General features: G+C 42.2%; 1 protein-coding gene across 1 annotated transcript in view; it reads left to right on the top strand.

Annotated features, from left to right (window-relative positions):
* Nucleotides 1-419: 419 nt before the first annotated feature.
* Nucleotides 420-16,868, top strand: part of LOC129868134 (double C2-like domain-containing protein beta) — a 184,437-nt gene continuing 167,988 nt past the window's right edge. Inside the window, exon 1 of the mRNA XM_055941804.1 lies at nt 420-1,516. Within this exon, the coding sequence (XP_055797779.1) occupies nt 1,183-1,516 (334 nt within the window). The 5' untranslated portion in view covers nt 420-1,182. The remainder of the gene's footprint in view (nt 1,517-16,868) is intronic.

Raw genomic sequence — 16,868 nt, 5'->3', positions numbered from 1 at the left:
CTTTTGACCAATCACATCAGAGCCCAATTAATGAAAAAAATATCAGAATTGGGCTGCCTATCTAAACACAGCCAGTGTTACCACTCGATTACACAGACATTCCATTTTTCAATTCTTAATTGTAATTGTGATCTTTGTTATTCAGCAACTGTTGCTCTAGATATTTGTTTGATAGAAGGTGACCAATGTTTAATTGTCTCACTGCTAATCCCAAACATGGGCTGGTCAGAGATACCCCAGGGCCCCCTCCCTCCCCAAAATACTTTGCCTCTCTTTCTTTTTTCTTTCTTTCTCTTTGTCGCTAGCTTGCTCGCTCGCTCTCTCTCTCACCAACACATACATATATACGTACACGAACGCTAGTGCTCCTCATAAGTACACAGACACTCTTCCTTACAGACACACATTATGCCTATGCTCTACAGTCCCCACACTCACACGGAGCTATTCACTTCTCTTTCACACACACACTTACATTTGCGATAGTGCTCCTATAACAGAGACGCGCTCCCTCAAAGACACATTTTATCTTTCACTCCACAGCACACAGGCATGCACACACATAGGTATTCTCTGCAATCTCTCTCTTTATGCTCTTTCTCTCACACACGACAGAGCCTCCCTCTCTCTGACAGATGGATGGGGACTAATAGCATAATTAAGTACCCGCACCGGCGGTCCCTGTTTACCGCTTGGTTGCTAAGAGGTGACATCAGCTGAGCCCACCTCCTTCCTCACTAATCTCCCCCCACACCCCCCCTCTCTCTCACGCGCACAAACAAACGGCAGCCGTGTGCAGGGTGCGTTGTAGAGGTAGAGAGAGCAGGCAGGCAGCAGTGTGTGAGGCAGACAGACAGCATGGTTAGAGCGTGCAGGGCGGACCAGCCACGGCTCTCCATGTAGCCCAGTGCAGCACAAGCTAGAGGGGGGGAGTCCGAGGAGCCACCAGGACCTACTCATCTCACTAACAGCCAGGAGCTCTCTCTCCACTCAGGCTACTGGCTTTCTTTTCAGGGATAGACTTCAGAGGAACAACTTAAAATTTCATATTTTTTTTCTCTGGCTGGCTTTGGTGTTTACTTTCGAGGAGCCTTTTTTGTGTATTTGGGGACACCTGGGGAATAGTTATTGTTTTGACTGGGTCTTGACTGGGCTGGGTGGGCGCTCCAAGGGACCGCATGCATGACACAACGCAAAGGCGAGAAGACCACCATCAGCATCCAGGAGCACATGGCCATTGACGTGTGCCCTGGCCCCATCCAGCCCATCAAGCAGATCTCTGATTACTTCCCCCGCTACCCGCGGGGTCTCCCCCCGACAGCACCCCCTGCCCTCAGCCGGGCCGGCTCGCTGCGCTCCTCCTCCGCCAGCCACAACTCTGGGGATGACCCGGCCCGCTCCCACACCGGTGACGACCCGGACCGGGCGTTTGGCGGTGCCGCCGCCCCAACACCCGCGGCGACCGGCAAGAAGGAGGAGGAACCGGACGTGGAGGGCTATGACTCGGACGACTCAAGTGAGTAGAGACATTCTCTCTCTTTTGTCCTCTTTTTCTTCCTTTGTTCCTTCCTTCAGTGTCTGGTTGCCGAGTGACCATCTGGTGTGGCTGTGTCTTTTTTGACCTCTTTCTCTTCTCCACTCTCCTTTTCCTTCCAACTGTGGTTGCCGAGTGCCGGTGCGTCTCCCTGTCTGTGGCGTAGCTAACTCTCTGACTGTTGAGAGCCAACTGTTGCTGCCGCAGAGCGGCTGTTGCTTCCTTCCCAGCATGCAATACCACTCCTGCACTCATACACTATAGACTTCCGTAGGTACCATAAGCACAGATCAACAAAAATAATTATTCTACCAGTGTAAGAAAGGTGATGTGATTACACGTGATGTGAAAAGGCTGGGCTTATGTGCTTGTTGTGCTGAAGCTTCATGCCTTCGTTGAGTAGTTGTAAATTAGCAGGCAGGATATACACTGAGTATACCTAACATTAGGAACACCTTCTTAATATTGAGTTGCACTCAATGCGCGTTTACTGTGAACACTGAGGCTGTACCCAGTTTAAGTTACAGTTTCAGACAGTGGCCAAGTAGGCTACTGTGGCTATTTGATCATAATGTAGACCTACCAGAGTACAGTAGCAGCCAATGTCTGGTGTTCAATGTAGGCCTACATTCCATGAGACTTTTGGAAAAAAAACATGCAGGGATTGACATTAACCTGTTTATCCACTTGTCCTTCAGAGAAGGAGGTGACCAGAAATATTGTTGTTGTTTGATGCAAGAAACCACTTTACAAAATAAACTGCATTATTATACCCATACCATTGTTACAGAGAATCAGACAAATTATGCTACCCTCTGCCTATTGGCTACTTAGCTTATTCAAGCCTGTCTCAAAATACAACTGGCTCCCGGTGATCTATAAGTCTTTGCTAGGTAAAGCTCTGCCTTATCTCAGCTCACTGGTCACCATAGCGACACCCAGCCGTAGCACGAGCTCCAGCAAGTATATTTCACTGGTCATCCCCAAAGCCAACACTTCCTTTGGCCGCCTTTCCTTCCAGTTCTCTGCTGCCAATGACTGGAACGAATTGCAAAAATCACTGAAGTTGGAGACTTATATCTCCCTCGCTAACTTTAAGCATTGGCTGTCAGAGCAGCTGACCAATCACTGCAACTGTACACAGCCCATCTGTAAATAGCCCATCCAACCACCTATCTCATCCCCATATTTGTTTTTCTGCTCTTTTGCACACCAGTATTTCTACTTGCACATCCTCATCTGCACATCTATCACTCCAGTGTAAATTGCTAAATTGTAATTACTTCGTCATTTTGGCCCATTTACTGCCTTAACTCCTTTGCACACACTGTATATAGATTTTTCTATTGTGTTATTGACTGTACGTTTGTTTGTCCCATGTGTAACTCTGTGTTGTTGTTTTTGTCGCACTGCTTTGCTTTATCTTGGCCAGGTCGGAGTTGTAAATGACAACTTGTTCTCAAAAAACTGCCCTTTTATGACCAAAAAAAGCTCTTTACCTGACTCACTTTTTTATAGATTTTTAAAAAATGTACACATTTTGTGCTTCCTACAACAGCAATCACTCCCCTATTGTTGACTACAAATGATCTATACCTGGGCTAATAACTCACTAACTAGCAAAAGAAATGAACAGAATGTGCACACGTGGCTACATGCAGCTCTCGCTTTGATCTCAAAACAAGTGCAGCAACGACCGCTCATGCTGTAAACACAGTCCAGTTCAAAGTAAATGGCACAGATCCATATATATTGGATAGGTCTATTTGTGTATAGGCCTACTGCAGCTCTGATTGTTTATGCCGCACCAGTCTCTGTAGAGTATGGGATGAGTCGTACATGTCAATGCAATAGAATCCTACTCCGATGCGTTCTATCTACAACAAATTATCTTGCATAGTTTGTTTTGTTTCGGTATGTTGCATTGAAAGTGGCTATTGCGTTGATTCAATCACAATTACCACAGTAAAGGGAAATGTTGCTTGTGTTAACAAGGGAAACTCTAGAACAGTGGTCATCAACCTTTTCTGAATCAATACCTCTTTCTGAGTCAAAATACAAGCCGAGATCTACCGCTCAGATTTTTTTTTACATTACTTGAAGAACGTAAGCCTATGCTACATTAACCAATTAAAAATAATACTGTAGCAATGAGGTTTATGCAGTCAGCTATAGGCCCAATACATTATCACCGCGTATTGGCTTTGTTTGATTTGCCCTGCCAATGCATTGTTGTTCAGGCCATTTAAAAAAATATAGATTTCTAAATTTGAGGAAGGCTATATGATCACACCGGTAATAAATCTGAGCGTACATTTAAATAATGAGTGAGCGTACATTTAAATAATTACCTTTTTATTTTTATTTTACTGGGCTGATGGTGCCTGCATCTGATGGTCAGTCTCAGCGGAGGGAGAGAGCAGCACACTGAGGGTCAACCTCTCAACATCCTTCCTCTCCCTTTCCTCCACTGACACTGACCAAAAAAGGATGCACAAATTCATGTACAAATTCATGTTGTTACTCCTATGAACAGAGAAAGTGAAATATTCCTTGATATTAAAAAGACCCAAGCTGCTAATAATAACAACAACTCAAGCCTATAGATACACTTTCCTACTCACTCGTCACTACTCACTCACATGCTCTACAGTGCTTGTTGTAGCGCTGAGTGGAAATAGGAAAAACGCACATTTTATGGCTTATAAAAGGGATGATAGTGCTGAGTAAGAACTTAAACATGAACTCACAGTAGCTCTTTGCTTTATTTGTTGACAGTTTTTCTCTAGTCATGGTTTTAAACGTTTTGAAATCTCAGAGCATCAACTTTGCTGTAGCTTTCTTTAATGCCTGCTACGTTACTGCAGACATGGTAATCTGAGCCATCCGATTGGCCAGTGGTAGGTCTATAGTGCACTGGATTTGCTCCCCGGGCCGCCGGGAAGGCAGAGTTTGTATCTTCAGACACATGAAATGGTTCAAAATGGCAGCAGTTCACCTACCCGGCACACAAGGCAGCTGAATCAGGTGCACCTACTGCTAACAGCCAGAGACAAATATATTTTATTTTAAATAGGAACACCAGGCTTTAAAGTTGTTTTTTTTACAGAAATGGTTTTCGATTGACTAGGAATGCCTTGGAGGTCGATCGGGATCGACCGGTTAGTGAACACTGCTCTAGAACACTGCTCTGTGGGCTATTTCTTCTGCACCGCAGTCCCGGGAGAGCTTTGCGTCATTCTGGGCAGTCCCGGGAGAGCTTTGCGTCATTCTCGGCAGTCCCGGGAGAGCTTTGCGTCATTCTCGGCAGTCCCGGGAGAGCTTTGCGTCATTCTCGGCAGTCCCGGGAGAGCTTTGCGTCATTCTCGGCAGTCCCGGGAGAGCTTTGCGTCATTCTCCATTCCCGGGAGAGCTTTGCGTCATTCTCGGCAGTGCCGGGAGAGCTTTGCGTCATTCTCGGCAGTGCCGGGAGAGCTTTGTGTCATTCTCGGCGAAACATCCGCCCCCTTTTGCCCTCAGAACAGCCTCAATTTGTCGGGCATGGACTCTACAAGGTGTCGAAAGCGTTCCACAGGGATGCTGGCCAATGTTGACTCCAATGCATCCCATAGTTGTGTCAAGTTGGCTGAATCTCTTTTGGGTGGTAGACCATTCTTGATACACACAGGAAACTGTTGAGTGTGAAAAATCCAGCAGCGTTGCAGTTCTTGACACAAACCTTTGCACCTGGCACCTACTACCATACCCTGTTCAAAGGCACTTAAATGTATTGTCTTGCCCATTCACCCTCACCATGTCTCAGTTGTCTCAAAAATCCTTCTTTAATCTGTCTCCTCCCCTTCATCTACACTGATTGAAGTGGATTTAACAAGTGATATCAATAAGGGGTCATAGCTTTCACCTGGTCAGTCTATGTCATGGAAAGAGCAGGTATTCTTAGTGTTTTGTATACTCAGTGTGTGTAGTGGGCTCCGGACGGATTTGTAGGCATGCTGTTGAGTCTCGGCACGAGGGCTGTTTACATCCACACGCAAGCAGCCGGCCAAACAGCGAGGCTGGCAGGCTCCTGTTGTCTGTGTCTGTCTGTGCGTATGTGTGTGTATGCGTGCGTGCGTGCGTACATACAGTATGAGCTATTAGTATCAAGCTACTGTTGTGTTCGTATGTGCGTGTGTGTGTGACGTGTGTGTGCATATGCCCCAGTCTCGCCTGCCCCAGTCTCTCCTGCCAAAGGAATGCACATCCTGTGACAAGCCCGTTTTGAATTTCTTGTGTCTTACAGTGAGTGGTTTTCGTGTCACCCACTGTCTGAATGCTCTAAAAGCAAATCCCTTATGAGAGCACTAATCACTTTGCCCGGCTCCCCAAACACTCCAGCCAAACGTTACACCTCGCCTATGAATGTTAGGTTCTTCAAAGCAAATGAGTTTGGATCTGAGTACCTCCCTGAAAATTTCAAGAATGGAAATCCATTCTAGACCATTCTAGACCATGATGTGCGGCCCAGTACATCACGGGGGCCAAGCTTCCTGCCATCTAGGACCTATATAATAGGAGGTGTCAGAGGAAAGCCCATAAAAATTGTCAGAGACTCTAGTCATCAAAGTTATATACTGTTTTCTCTACTACCGCACTGCAAGCGGTACCGGAGCGCCAAGTCTAGGACCAAAAGGCTCCTTAACAGCTTCTACCCCCAAGCCATAAGACTGCTGAACAATTAATCAAATGGCCACCGGACTATTTACAACATCCCTCATTTTAACGTCACCACAATCAACTTCAATAATGGCAGTCTCAGACTGAAGTATGTAACTAACGATAGAGCAGCGGAAGAATTCAGTGTGAATTCAGTGTGAGTCGTTAGGCAACTAAACACTATTGACAACATTAAAAAGAAGCTACCCTGTTGATGACTGTGCAGGCTGTCCATCCACTGACATGCGAGTGTCACTCAAGCATGTCACTTTTACAGACCCGTTATCTATTTCCTACAATTTCCCTCCAATGGGTGCTGTTGTGGGTCTTTTTAACACTATAGTGAATAAAGGTTAGTGTGACAGCATGGCAGCACAGTAAAGGCTTAATCCATACAGAGTGACATGCAGAGGGTTTAGGGATGCCCTGCCTATCCTATAATCCTGCACCAGATTGGGGGATGGAATGGCAACAGCACGGAGTGGGTGGAATAGGCTGACTTTGACAGATGTTGAGCTATGACCTTGCAGACGGCGCAAAGCTCTCTTATCGAGAGGGGAAAGGAACATGGAGTTGCACTCAGCATTAAAGTAGCCTTGATTTGAAGTGGAATCAAGCCCTTCTTCAACCGTTATATAACGGCTTACATTGTCGAGGACTAATTGTTTTGTAGAGTTACCAGTGGTGTAAAGTACTTTCTCTAGGGTCGGGGCAGCATTTGGAATTTTGGATGAAATGCATGCCCAAATTAAACTGCCTGCTTCTCGGACCAAGAAGATATGATATGCATATAACTGGTAGATTTGGATAGAAAACACTCTAACGTTTCCAAAACTGTTAAGATAGTGTCTGTGAGTATAACAGAACTGATTTGGCAGGCAAAAACCTGAGAAAAATCCATTCAGGAAGTATTTTTCTTTTTGGTTTTGTAGTTTTCTATTCACTGCCATTACAGTATCCATTGACTAATGACTCAAATTGCCGTTTCTATGCCTTCCACTAGATGTCAACATACTTTTACTTTTGATACTTAAGTATGTTTCTGCAATTACATTTACTTTTCATACTTAAGTATATCTAAAACCAGAAACTTTTACTCAATTAATATTTTACTGGGAGACTTTCACTTTTTTTCTATTAAGGTATCTTTACTTTTACTCAAGTATGACAATTGGGTACTTTTTCCAACACTGACATTTACTTACGGTATGGCCAAAACAACTAGGCCTAGTTGTGACATAATTGTTTCAAAGTGCAATAGTGAGTGTAGGTTGGATACAGACTGTACAGAAATGCCAGGTCCAAGTACCTTCAACAATAGACTAGAGAGGTAATAGGACAGGTGGTACTAGTATGGTATTGGTATGGCTGCTGAGAGCATATGCTTTAGTCTGTTGTTGAATGGATTTTGAGCCATTAGATCTGATTGTCTTGGTCAGAATGTTAGAAACATATCAGTGCTTCATGGCCAACAGGTGGTTATACACTATTGCTAAAATCATATGCTTCATCTGCTGCTGTACAAACTTGGAACAATTAGATCTGATTGTCTTGGACAGAATGGGGGAAACGCATTAGCACGTAGAGTGCTTCTGCTTCGCCCCAAGGGCACTGGACCAGAACACAGTGTGGTGAACAGTGTTTTCTAACCACAATCCTCCTGGCAGCTCTTCAGTGCTCCTTCTTCGACATCAACGGTAACTGTTGCAATGAGCACGAGGATGCACAAATTGGCAACATGGAGGAGCAAATTAATTGTAATGAAGCCGTGTGTTGTGTGAGATGAGCAATACAAATAAAACAATTAGAAAGACACACTTGAAGCAACATATAATGGGCGCAGAAACACACAAGGAAGGAGTCATCGGAGATGCCTTAGAACAGTGGTTCCCAAACTTTTTATAGTCCCGTACCCCTTCAAACATTCAACCTCCAGCTGTGTACCCCCTCTAGCACCAGGGTCAGCGCACTCTCAAATGTCATCATTGCCATCACAGCCTGCCACACACACACTATACAATAAAATTATTAAACATAAGAATGAGTGTGAGTTTCTGTCACAACCGGGCTCGTGGGAAGTGACAAAGAGCTCTTATAGGATCAGGGCACAAATAACAATATAATAATAATAATCAATAATTTTGCTCTTTATATAACCATCTTACATATAAAACCTTATTTGTTAATTGAAAATTGTGAATAACTCACCACAGGTTAATGAGAAGGTTGTGCTTGAAAGGATGCACATAACTCTACAATGTTGGGTTGTTCTGGAGAGAGTCTAAGTCTCCAGGATGCTGGCCTTCTAGGCAGAGTTCCTCTGTCCAGTGTCTGTGTTCTTTTGCCCATCTTAATCTTTTATTTTTATTGGCCAGTCTGAGATATGGCTTTTTCTTTGCAACTCTGCCTTGAAGGCCAGCATCCCGGAGTCGCCTCTTCACTGTTGACATTGAGACTGTTTTTTGCGGGTACTATTTAATGAAGCTGCCAGTTGAGGACTTGTGAGGCGTCTGTTTCTCAAAATAGACACTCTAATGTACTTGTCCTCTTGCTCAGTTGTGCACCAGGGCCTCCCACTCCTCTTTCTATTCTGGTTAGAGCCAGTTTGTGCTGTTCTGTGAAGGGAGTAGTACACAGCGTTGTACGAGATCTTCAGTTTCTTGCAATTTCTCGCATGGAATATCCTTCATTTCCCAGAACAAGAATAGACTGACGAGTTTCAGAAGAAAGTTCTTTATTTCTGCCCATTTTGAGCCTGTAATCGAACCCAAAAAGGCTGATGCTTCAGATACTCAACTAGTCTAAAGAAGGCCAGTTTTATTGCTTCTTTAATCAGTACAACAGTTTTCAGCTGTCCTAGCACCCTAGGAAAAGGGTTTTCTAATGATCAATTAGCCTTTTAAAATTATAAACTTGGATTAGCTAACACAACATGCCATTGGAACACAGGAGTGATAGTTGCTGATAATCGGTCTTTGTACGGCTATGTAGATATTCCGTAAAAAATCTGCCGTTTCCAGCTACAATAGTCATTTACAACATTAAACTTCTTATGGCTGCAATCCCGTTAACGGGATCGATATGACAACAGCCAGTGAAAGTGCAGGGCGCAAAACAGAAATCTCATAATTAAAATTCTTCAAATATACATGTATCTTATACCATTTTAAAGGTGATTTTGTTGTTAATCCCACCAAAGTGTCCGATTTCAAATAGGCTTTTCAGCGAAAGCAGCACAAACGATTATGTTAGGTCACCACCAACTCACAGAAAAATTCAGCCATTTTTCCAGCAAAATAGAGGAGTCACAAAAAGCACAAATAGAGATAAAATTCATCACTAACCTTTGATGATCTTCATCAGATGACACTCATAGGACTTCATGTTACACAATATATATATGTCTTGTTCGATTAAGTTCACATTTATATCCAAAAACCTCAGTTTACATTGGCGCCATGTTCAGAAATGCCTCCAAAATATCCGGAGAAATTGTAGAGAGCCACGTCAAGTAACAGAAATACTCATCATAAACTTTGATGAAAGATACATGTTTTACATAGAATTAAAGATACACTTGTTCTTAATGCAACCGCTGTGTCAGATTTCAAAAAGCTTTACGACAAAACTCAATTTTCAATAATCTGAAAACAGCGTTCAGCCACAAAAGCAAGCCATACAGTTACCCGCCAAATTGTGCAGTCAACAAAACTCATAAAAAGCATTATAAATCTTCACTTACCTTTGCTGATCTTCATCGGAATGCACTCCCAGGACTCCCACTTCCACAAGAAATGTTCGTCTTTTTCGGTAATGTCCATCATTTATGTCCAAATAGCTATTTTTGTAGCGTGTTTGGTAAACAAATCCAACGCCAGGGAAGCGCGTTCACTAAAACCTGACGAAATGTCCAAAAGTTCCGTAACAGTCCGTAGAAACATGTCAAACGATGTATTGAATCAATCTTTAGAATGTTTTTAACATAAATCTTGAATAACGTTCCAACCGGAGAAACATTGACTTCAGATGAGCGATGGAACAGAGCTCCCTCTCATGTGAACGTGCATGGTCAAAGAATGGTCAGTTCATGGCAGACCTGACTAATTCCCCTCTCATTCGGCCCCACTTCACAGTAGAGGCATCAGACAAGGTTCTACAGACTGTTGACATATAGTGTAAGCCGTAGGAAGTGCAAACTCATCCATATCTCGCTGTGATTTCAATGGGATCTTGGTTGAAAAATCGACCAGCCTCAGAATTTCCACTTCCTATTTGGATTTTTTCTCAGGTTTTTGCCTGCCATATGAGTTCTGTTATACTCACAGACATATTTCAAACCGTTTTAGAAACTTCAGAGTGTTTTCTATCCAATACTAATAATATGCATAAATTAGCAACTATGACTGAGGAGCAGGCCGTTTACTCTGGGCACCTCTGTGCACCTTTCATCCAAGTTACTCAATACTGCCCCTGCAATCATAAGAAGTTAACAATGTCTACACTGTATATCTGATCAATTTGATGTTATTTTAACGGACAAAAAATGTGGTTTTCTTTCAAAAACAAGGACATTTCTAAGTGACCCCAAACTTTTGAATTGTTGTGTATAACACACTGTGGCTGAGGAAAGGCACTTCTCCCAATATAAGTGAACCCCAAATCAATGTAGTTCTCATCATATTTGCACCTCTTCGATGGTCCAACGTCCCTGGCTGTTGTTCGGTGCTTTCCCGGGTAAGGGGGCAGTAGCTCTTCGGCTGTATCAGATTCACAACTGTCAGTGTCCATGCTAGCTGGGCTAAAAACAAATGTAGAATTACTTATTCTAGCATTGGATGTGCTCGTGGAAGAAAAATAACTTGCGTCGTCGACAGGTGCAGGTGTAGTACTGCTGGTAGTAACAGTACTACCAGTAGAGCTGGTATGTGTCTTTATGGACGCGGGCCTTACTTTTTTAACCATTTATTCATTTTCGAGCAAACGGAATGAGCAGCAGCTGTTTGGCTACATACGGACCATTAGTGGAATTCCCGCGAGAGAGTAACGGTTAATGTGATTGGATGTTAATTATTTGACTAGGCTACCTGTATTTGACATTGTTGGTATTTCGCTGAACACTGGATGGTTTAATTTAATTTTTGCCAGTGAAACGAGGCTACTCAGGCGAGAGAGAAAAACTCGCCCAAATGTATAGCCCATTGGAAAATATAAATGGACTGTTTGAAAATGTGAATCATTTTTTACATTATATATATTTTTAATGTGATTCACATTTTTATTTGGCGTACCCCCAACGGCATTTGGCCAGTTTGGGAATACCTGCCTTAGAATAAACTAGATTCCCTCGAGAGTCAAGGTACAGATGTAGGATCTTAATTTGAGCCAGTTTGCTACAGCAGGAAAATAATACTGCAGCAGCAGGGAATGTGAATTTTTAAGTGGAAATTACACACTTTAGAAGCCTTTTTAAACCTCAAATATACTACAAGTGTTACATTTCCTGTATGGTAGGAAAGTTATCCTGCAAAAGGGTGGTCAAATTAATATCCAACATCTATAGGAAGTAGTCGAAATGCAGCAGGTGCGTTTCTTTTGGAAAGTTATATCTGATGCTTTCTCACTTCAACATTTAACTACTGTCTCACTGTCTCCACCTTGACAGAGTGGTTATATTATAGGACAAATTCGATTCGACCGACATCAAATTGGGAAGCCAAGGTAACAAACAGGGAACCACAATCATGCATCTACTAATATAGCAATTAATAGTAAATTAAAGTTCTCAACAATGCTGTCAATCTTGGGTCATCATCTGGTGTATGTGCATGTCACCAGCCTATTCGGGAGCAACTAGCTTCCAGTGTTGTGTCTAAGGAAAAGAGAGAGTCTGATGCATCACAGAAAATAAGCCCTGGTTATTGCACATCCCATGTCAAGGGATGTTGTCCCAGCTAGTATTACAACACATCAGGCTGCTGGAGTTACAGTTGTCTAAAGCCTTGTTCACACTGCAGCCCTTAATGCTCAAATCAGTTTGGATTTTCAAATCCATTTTGGAATACTGACTGTCCAAACAGCAAGTTATAAGTGACCAAATCGGATGTGTGTGTGTTCAGACAGCAGTCATTTGCTGACATGGCTATGCTAGTTGTCATAGTAGCAACGTGTGTGTGTGCGCAGTGGCGTAGTTTGATTGGTGGTGCTGCTCGTTCTTCATATCACTCAGAAGTTAAGTAGCAAGCTAAGGTGACAACAATGCCTGCCATGGATGTTTCCCAGTTGCTGTGAATGTTCAAAATCATAGTGTAAGAACACATTTAAAGCCTCAAGGATAAGATGATCCAACTTTCAAAACGAGTCCTTTTTGGCTAGCCACAGCAGTCAACTAGCTATCTAGGCAGCTGTTTAGCCTTCTAGCACATTCACTAATTAGTTTGTAAACAATTAATATGCTATTGTAACTATCACATTATGTTCTTGTCAAACTGTCTACAGAGTAGCTAGCAAACAAGATATGCCAATTAACAGTCTAAAAACCACTTGATGGCAAATAAATAAGATTTGACTGTTCAGACACAAGTCGCATGCCCAGAAATCGGATTTGTATCTGACTTCATACCACCTACGAATGATGGTTTGAAATGTGGCTTGAAATATCCAATTTCATGTGGCTTTTGGCTGTCCAGACTGCAGGAAAAATAATAGATTTTAATCGGATATGCAAAGAAAATAATGATTTGCTTCACTTAAAACTGCCAATGTGAACAAGGCTTAAGAGACCACATTGTAGATTAGTCTGACACAGTAGAAAAGCATCTGCCCTATTTAGCTAGTGTTTGTAGCTGTAGTGTCTGTTCAGGTGGATGGTAGTCAGTGAGAAGCCAAAGGATAGCGTGCAGTATACCCCTATAGGGTTGAGGCCAGGAATGGAACTGTTCACTGAAGAAGCTGAAGTAAATGGTTTACTATGGGAGGATAGGGCCATGTATTTGTTTTCTAGTTTGACATACTTAGCCCTTTCCCATTCCATTGTCTAATTTTAAATAAGAGGGGTTTTGTGTATATTTTCTTGAAACACGGATCTTCTAATAGTACAGTTTACGCACATGGTCAATTAGTCATGCTGTACAGTAAAGCAACTTCCTCCTCCTCAAGGCTTAGCTGGGAAGTAATGGGGAGGAGAGGGGGTAAATAAAGAGCATCAAGACATGCTTATCATTACTGTCACGATCGTCTTGCGGTGAGAGAGAGGACCAAAGCGCAGCATGTGAAAAATACATTCTCTTTATTAGAGATGAGTGAAACACGAAACGAACACTTACAACAAAACAACCGTGAAGCTACAAACGTAAGTGCAATACAAAAGCTACAAAAGTTCTACATAGACAATTACCCACAAACACATAATGCCTATGGCTGCCTTAAATATGGCTCCCAATCAGAGACAAATGAAAGACAGCTGTCTCTGATTGAGAACCACTCAGGCAACCATAGACTTACCTAGACACATTCATTAACCACAACCCCATACACTAAACCCAACACCCCCTTTACCATATAACCACCCAAGACGAGACAAAACACAAACATTCCCCATGTCACACCCTGACCTAACTAAAATAATAAAGAAAACAAAGAATACTAAGGCCAGGGCGTGACAATTACAGCCAGATAAGAAGTAGATGAAATCAACATTTACAGATATAGTCTGAACTGTTCAAGCACCAAGTCTAAGAATAGGTATAAAAAAAACGAATAAAGAAAAAACCTTAAAGAGAAATTTAACCGCTGCTCTATTTCACTATATATGCCCTTATAATATGTTATGTCATAAAAATCCTCACTACACGCAAATACGAGCGTTTCTGCATCTCACCGGTAGAAACGAGCCTTCTGCATTTCCTGGTTGTATGCAAACCACAATGATTTCAGGACATACTTATTGCCCCATGGAGGTAGATCTAGTCAGAGAGGAAGAGGCGAAGCGAGAGGTTTCAATCTCGCCAAAATCTGTCCAAAATAAGCCTGATGTGTTTCTATGGGCTTATTTTGGAGCTAAGCTTATCGCCTGCCTTCCTGCCTTAGGGACAACGACTCCCATTATTAGGGAGGAGACATGAACATCTCATCATTTTAGAAAGATCTCTGATCCAAGAAATATCAAAATGTCTGTGTTTGTAGCCAGATTTCAAAACGGAACAGAAGTCTCAACTGATGGGGTTGCCAGGTCGTCGAATGTTGAAAAGTGATGCTATTCCATCGATTTTCCCCTTCACTTCAAAGAGGAAGGCATCCGATCAGCCAACATCAACGCAGCAGAAAATAAGACGAGCTGAGCAAACTGAGCTAACTAACATTACCTAGCTAAACCCAAATCTAACTAGCTAGGTAGCTTTCATAAATACGCTGGCTAGACATTTCAAGCAAATCAATGTATTTAGCCAGCTGCTTTCTACTGATATGATTTGTAACTTTGCAAGCTAACGTTAGCTTCGTTAGGTTATATTAGCTACAGCTTACCGGACCGTATCTAACTACCGCAGAGGCTAACATGACTATTTAGAGTCCGATCCCCTCAACATCTGCAGCGGCATCAACATCAAGCTCAGCACAAGTCACCTTTGCTAAATCTTTCCATGACTCCATGATTAGCAAATAAATGTACTGGAGCTAGGCATAAACGTGGTCTGTGTCTTGATGTCATAATTGGTGTGTTTAGAAGTAGGGTACAACTTCTACTGTAGTTTTCACTGTATTATGGAGGGTAAAGTTGATTGTTCATACAAGGCTTGAAGTCTAAATTGGAGAATAGGAGGTATTGGGTGTGGGTAACCGACTGGTGTCTGTTGAGGGTGGCTATTGTGTGTGAAGGTTAGCATGCATGATATATTGACATGAGGATGGTGGGTGGATATAGTACCTTGTTTGAGTGTGTATTGATGTGAACAAAGTAGTAAAATGTTGGCTAATCACTGACTACTGTGTGTCCTACAGACTGATCCTGCTACTGATGACGATGACCTTGACACCAGCTTTAGTAGAACGGAGCCTGTAGATCCATTGGGGCCAGTCAGTAACCAAAAGGTCACTAGTTCAAATCCCTGAGCTGACTAGGTGAAAAATTTGCTGATATGCTCTTGATCAAGGCACTTATCCCTAATTTGTCCTACAAGTTTCTCTGGAAAAGTGTCTGCTAAATGACTAAAATGTACATTGAAGCGTTCAGGTCGGAACAAGCTCAACATCTTCTGACTCTGAAACAACCCAGGATAGCCAAAAGTATTTATGAAAGCACAATATCCTCTTGAGAAAACAAAATCCCCAATACATTAAATTGTCTAGAAGCCAAGTGCTCAATATTTTCACACCCTTGCAGTCAGTTCTTTGGCATGGGGGAGAGGGGCTGTTAGTATACTCTTCTAGCCTATTCACTATATTGTTGGCAGTGCTTGTCTACTCAATAGCACAACTGTAGGTGTTCATAATCAACAATACACAACTTTCTACAAGTCAAGCCCCCCTCAAAAGTTGCACATCTTTGCCAACAGCCCATCTCAATGCCCCATTATTGAGACATACAGTCTCCTTTTAACATTTTTTTTTTTACAGAAAACATGGTTTCTTGAAAGGTTGGTGTATCATTTCAATTTATTTGTTTGCAAATAAACATGTTTCAATAAAACAGTAGATTAGTATGTCAATACAGCAAATAAGTAGACATGGCTTATATTCAGGTTTATTTGCTCTGGAGACCAAGGTTAATTTGCACAGCGGTATGCAGAAACAGTTATGGAAATGTATGACATATAATGGGAATACTTGCATATGGTGTGTTTGGGTGGTGCAGTGAGGTGTTCGGAGTCACTTTGATACAAGGGGAGATTGTTGTTATGGGACCTTTCACATCTCTTGAGAGTCATCAACTTCTCTGTATCGAAGCGGTATTGTCTGAGAGAAAGACAAAAACGCTATTAGACATTCATGGGCAGTTGTTTACAGTCGTGGCCAAAAGTTTTGAGAATGACACAAATATAATTTTCACAAAGTCTGCTGCCTCAGTGTCTTTAGATATTTTTGTCAGATGTTACTATGGAATACTGAAGTATAATTACAAGCATTTCATGTGTCAAAGGATTTTATTGACAATTACATGAAGTTGATGCTAAAAGTCAATATTTGCAGTGGTGACCCTTCTTTATCAAGACCTCTGCAATCTGCCCTGGCATGCTGTCAATTAACTTCTGGGCCACATCCTGACTGATGGCAGCCCATTCTTGCATAATCATTGCTTGGAGTTTGTCAGAATTTGTGGGGTTTTGTTTGTCCACCTGCATCTTGAGGATTGACCACAAGTTCTCAATGGAATTAATTCTTATGGCTGCAGTCGCGATATCGGGACCAATATGACAACAGCCAGTGAAAGTGCAGGGCGCCAAATTCAAAAACAAGAAATCTCATAATTAAAATTCCTCAAACATATATGTGTCTTATATCATTTTAAAGGTAATCTTGTTGTTAATCCCACCAAAGTGTCCGATTTCAAAAAGGCTTTTCAGCGAAAGCACTACAAACGATTATGTTAGGTCACCACAAAACCAAAAATAATCACAGCCATTTTTCCCAGCAAAATATAGCTTCA

The sequence above is a fragment of the Salvelinus fontinalis genome, chromosome 13 (genome assembly GCF_029448725.1).
Source record: "Salvelinus fontinalis isolate EN_2023a chromosome 13, ASM2944872v1, whole genome shotgun sequence".
Classification (NCBI taxonomy): Eukaryota; Metazoa; Chordata; class Actinopteri; order Salmoniformes; family Salmonidae; genus Salvelinus; species Salvelinus fontinalis.
Note: the sequence above shows the minus strand (reverse complement) of the source record. Positions and strands in the feature narration are given on the sequence as shown.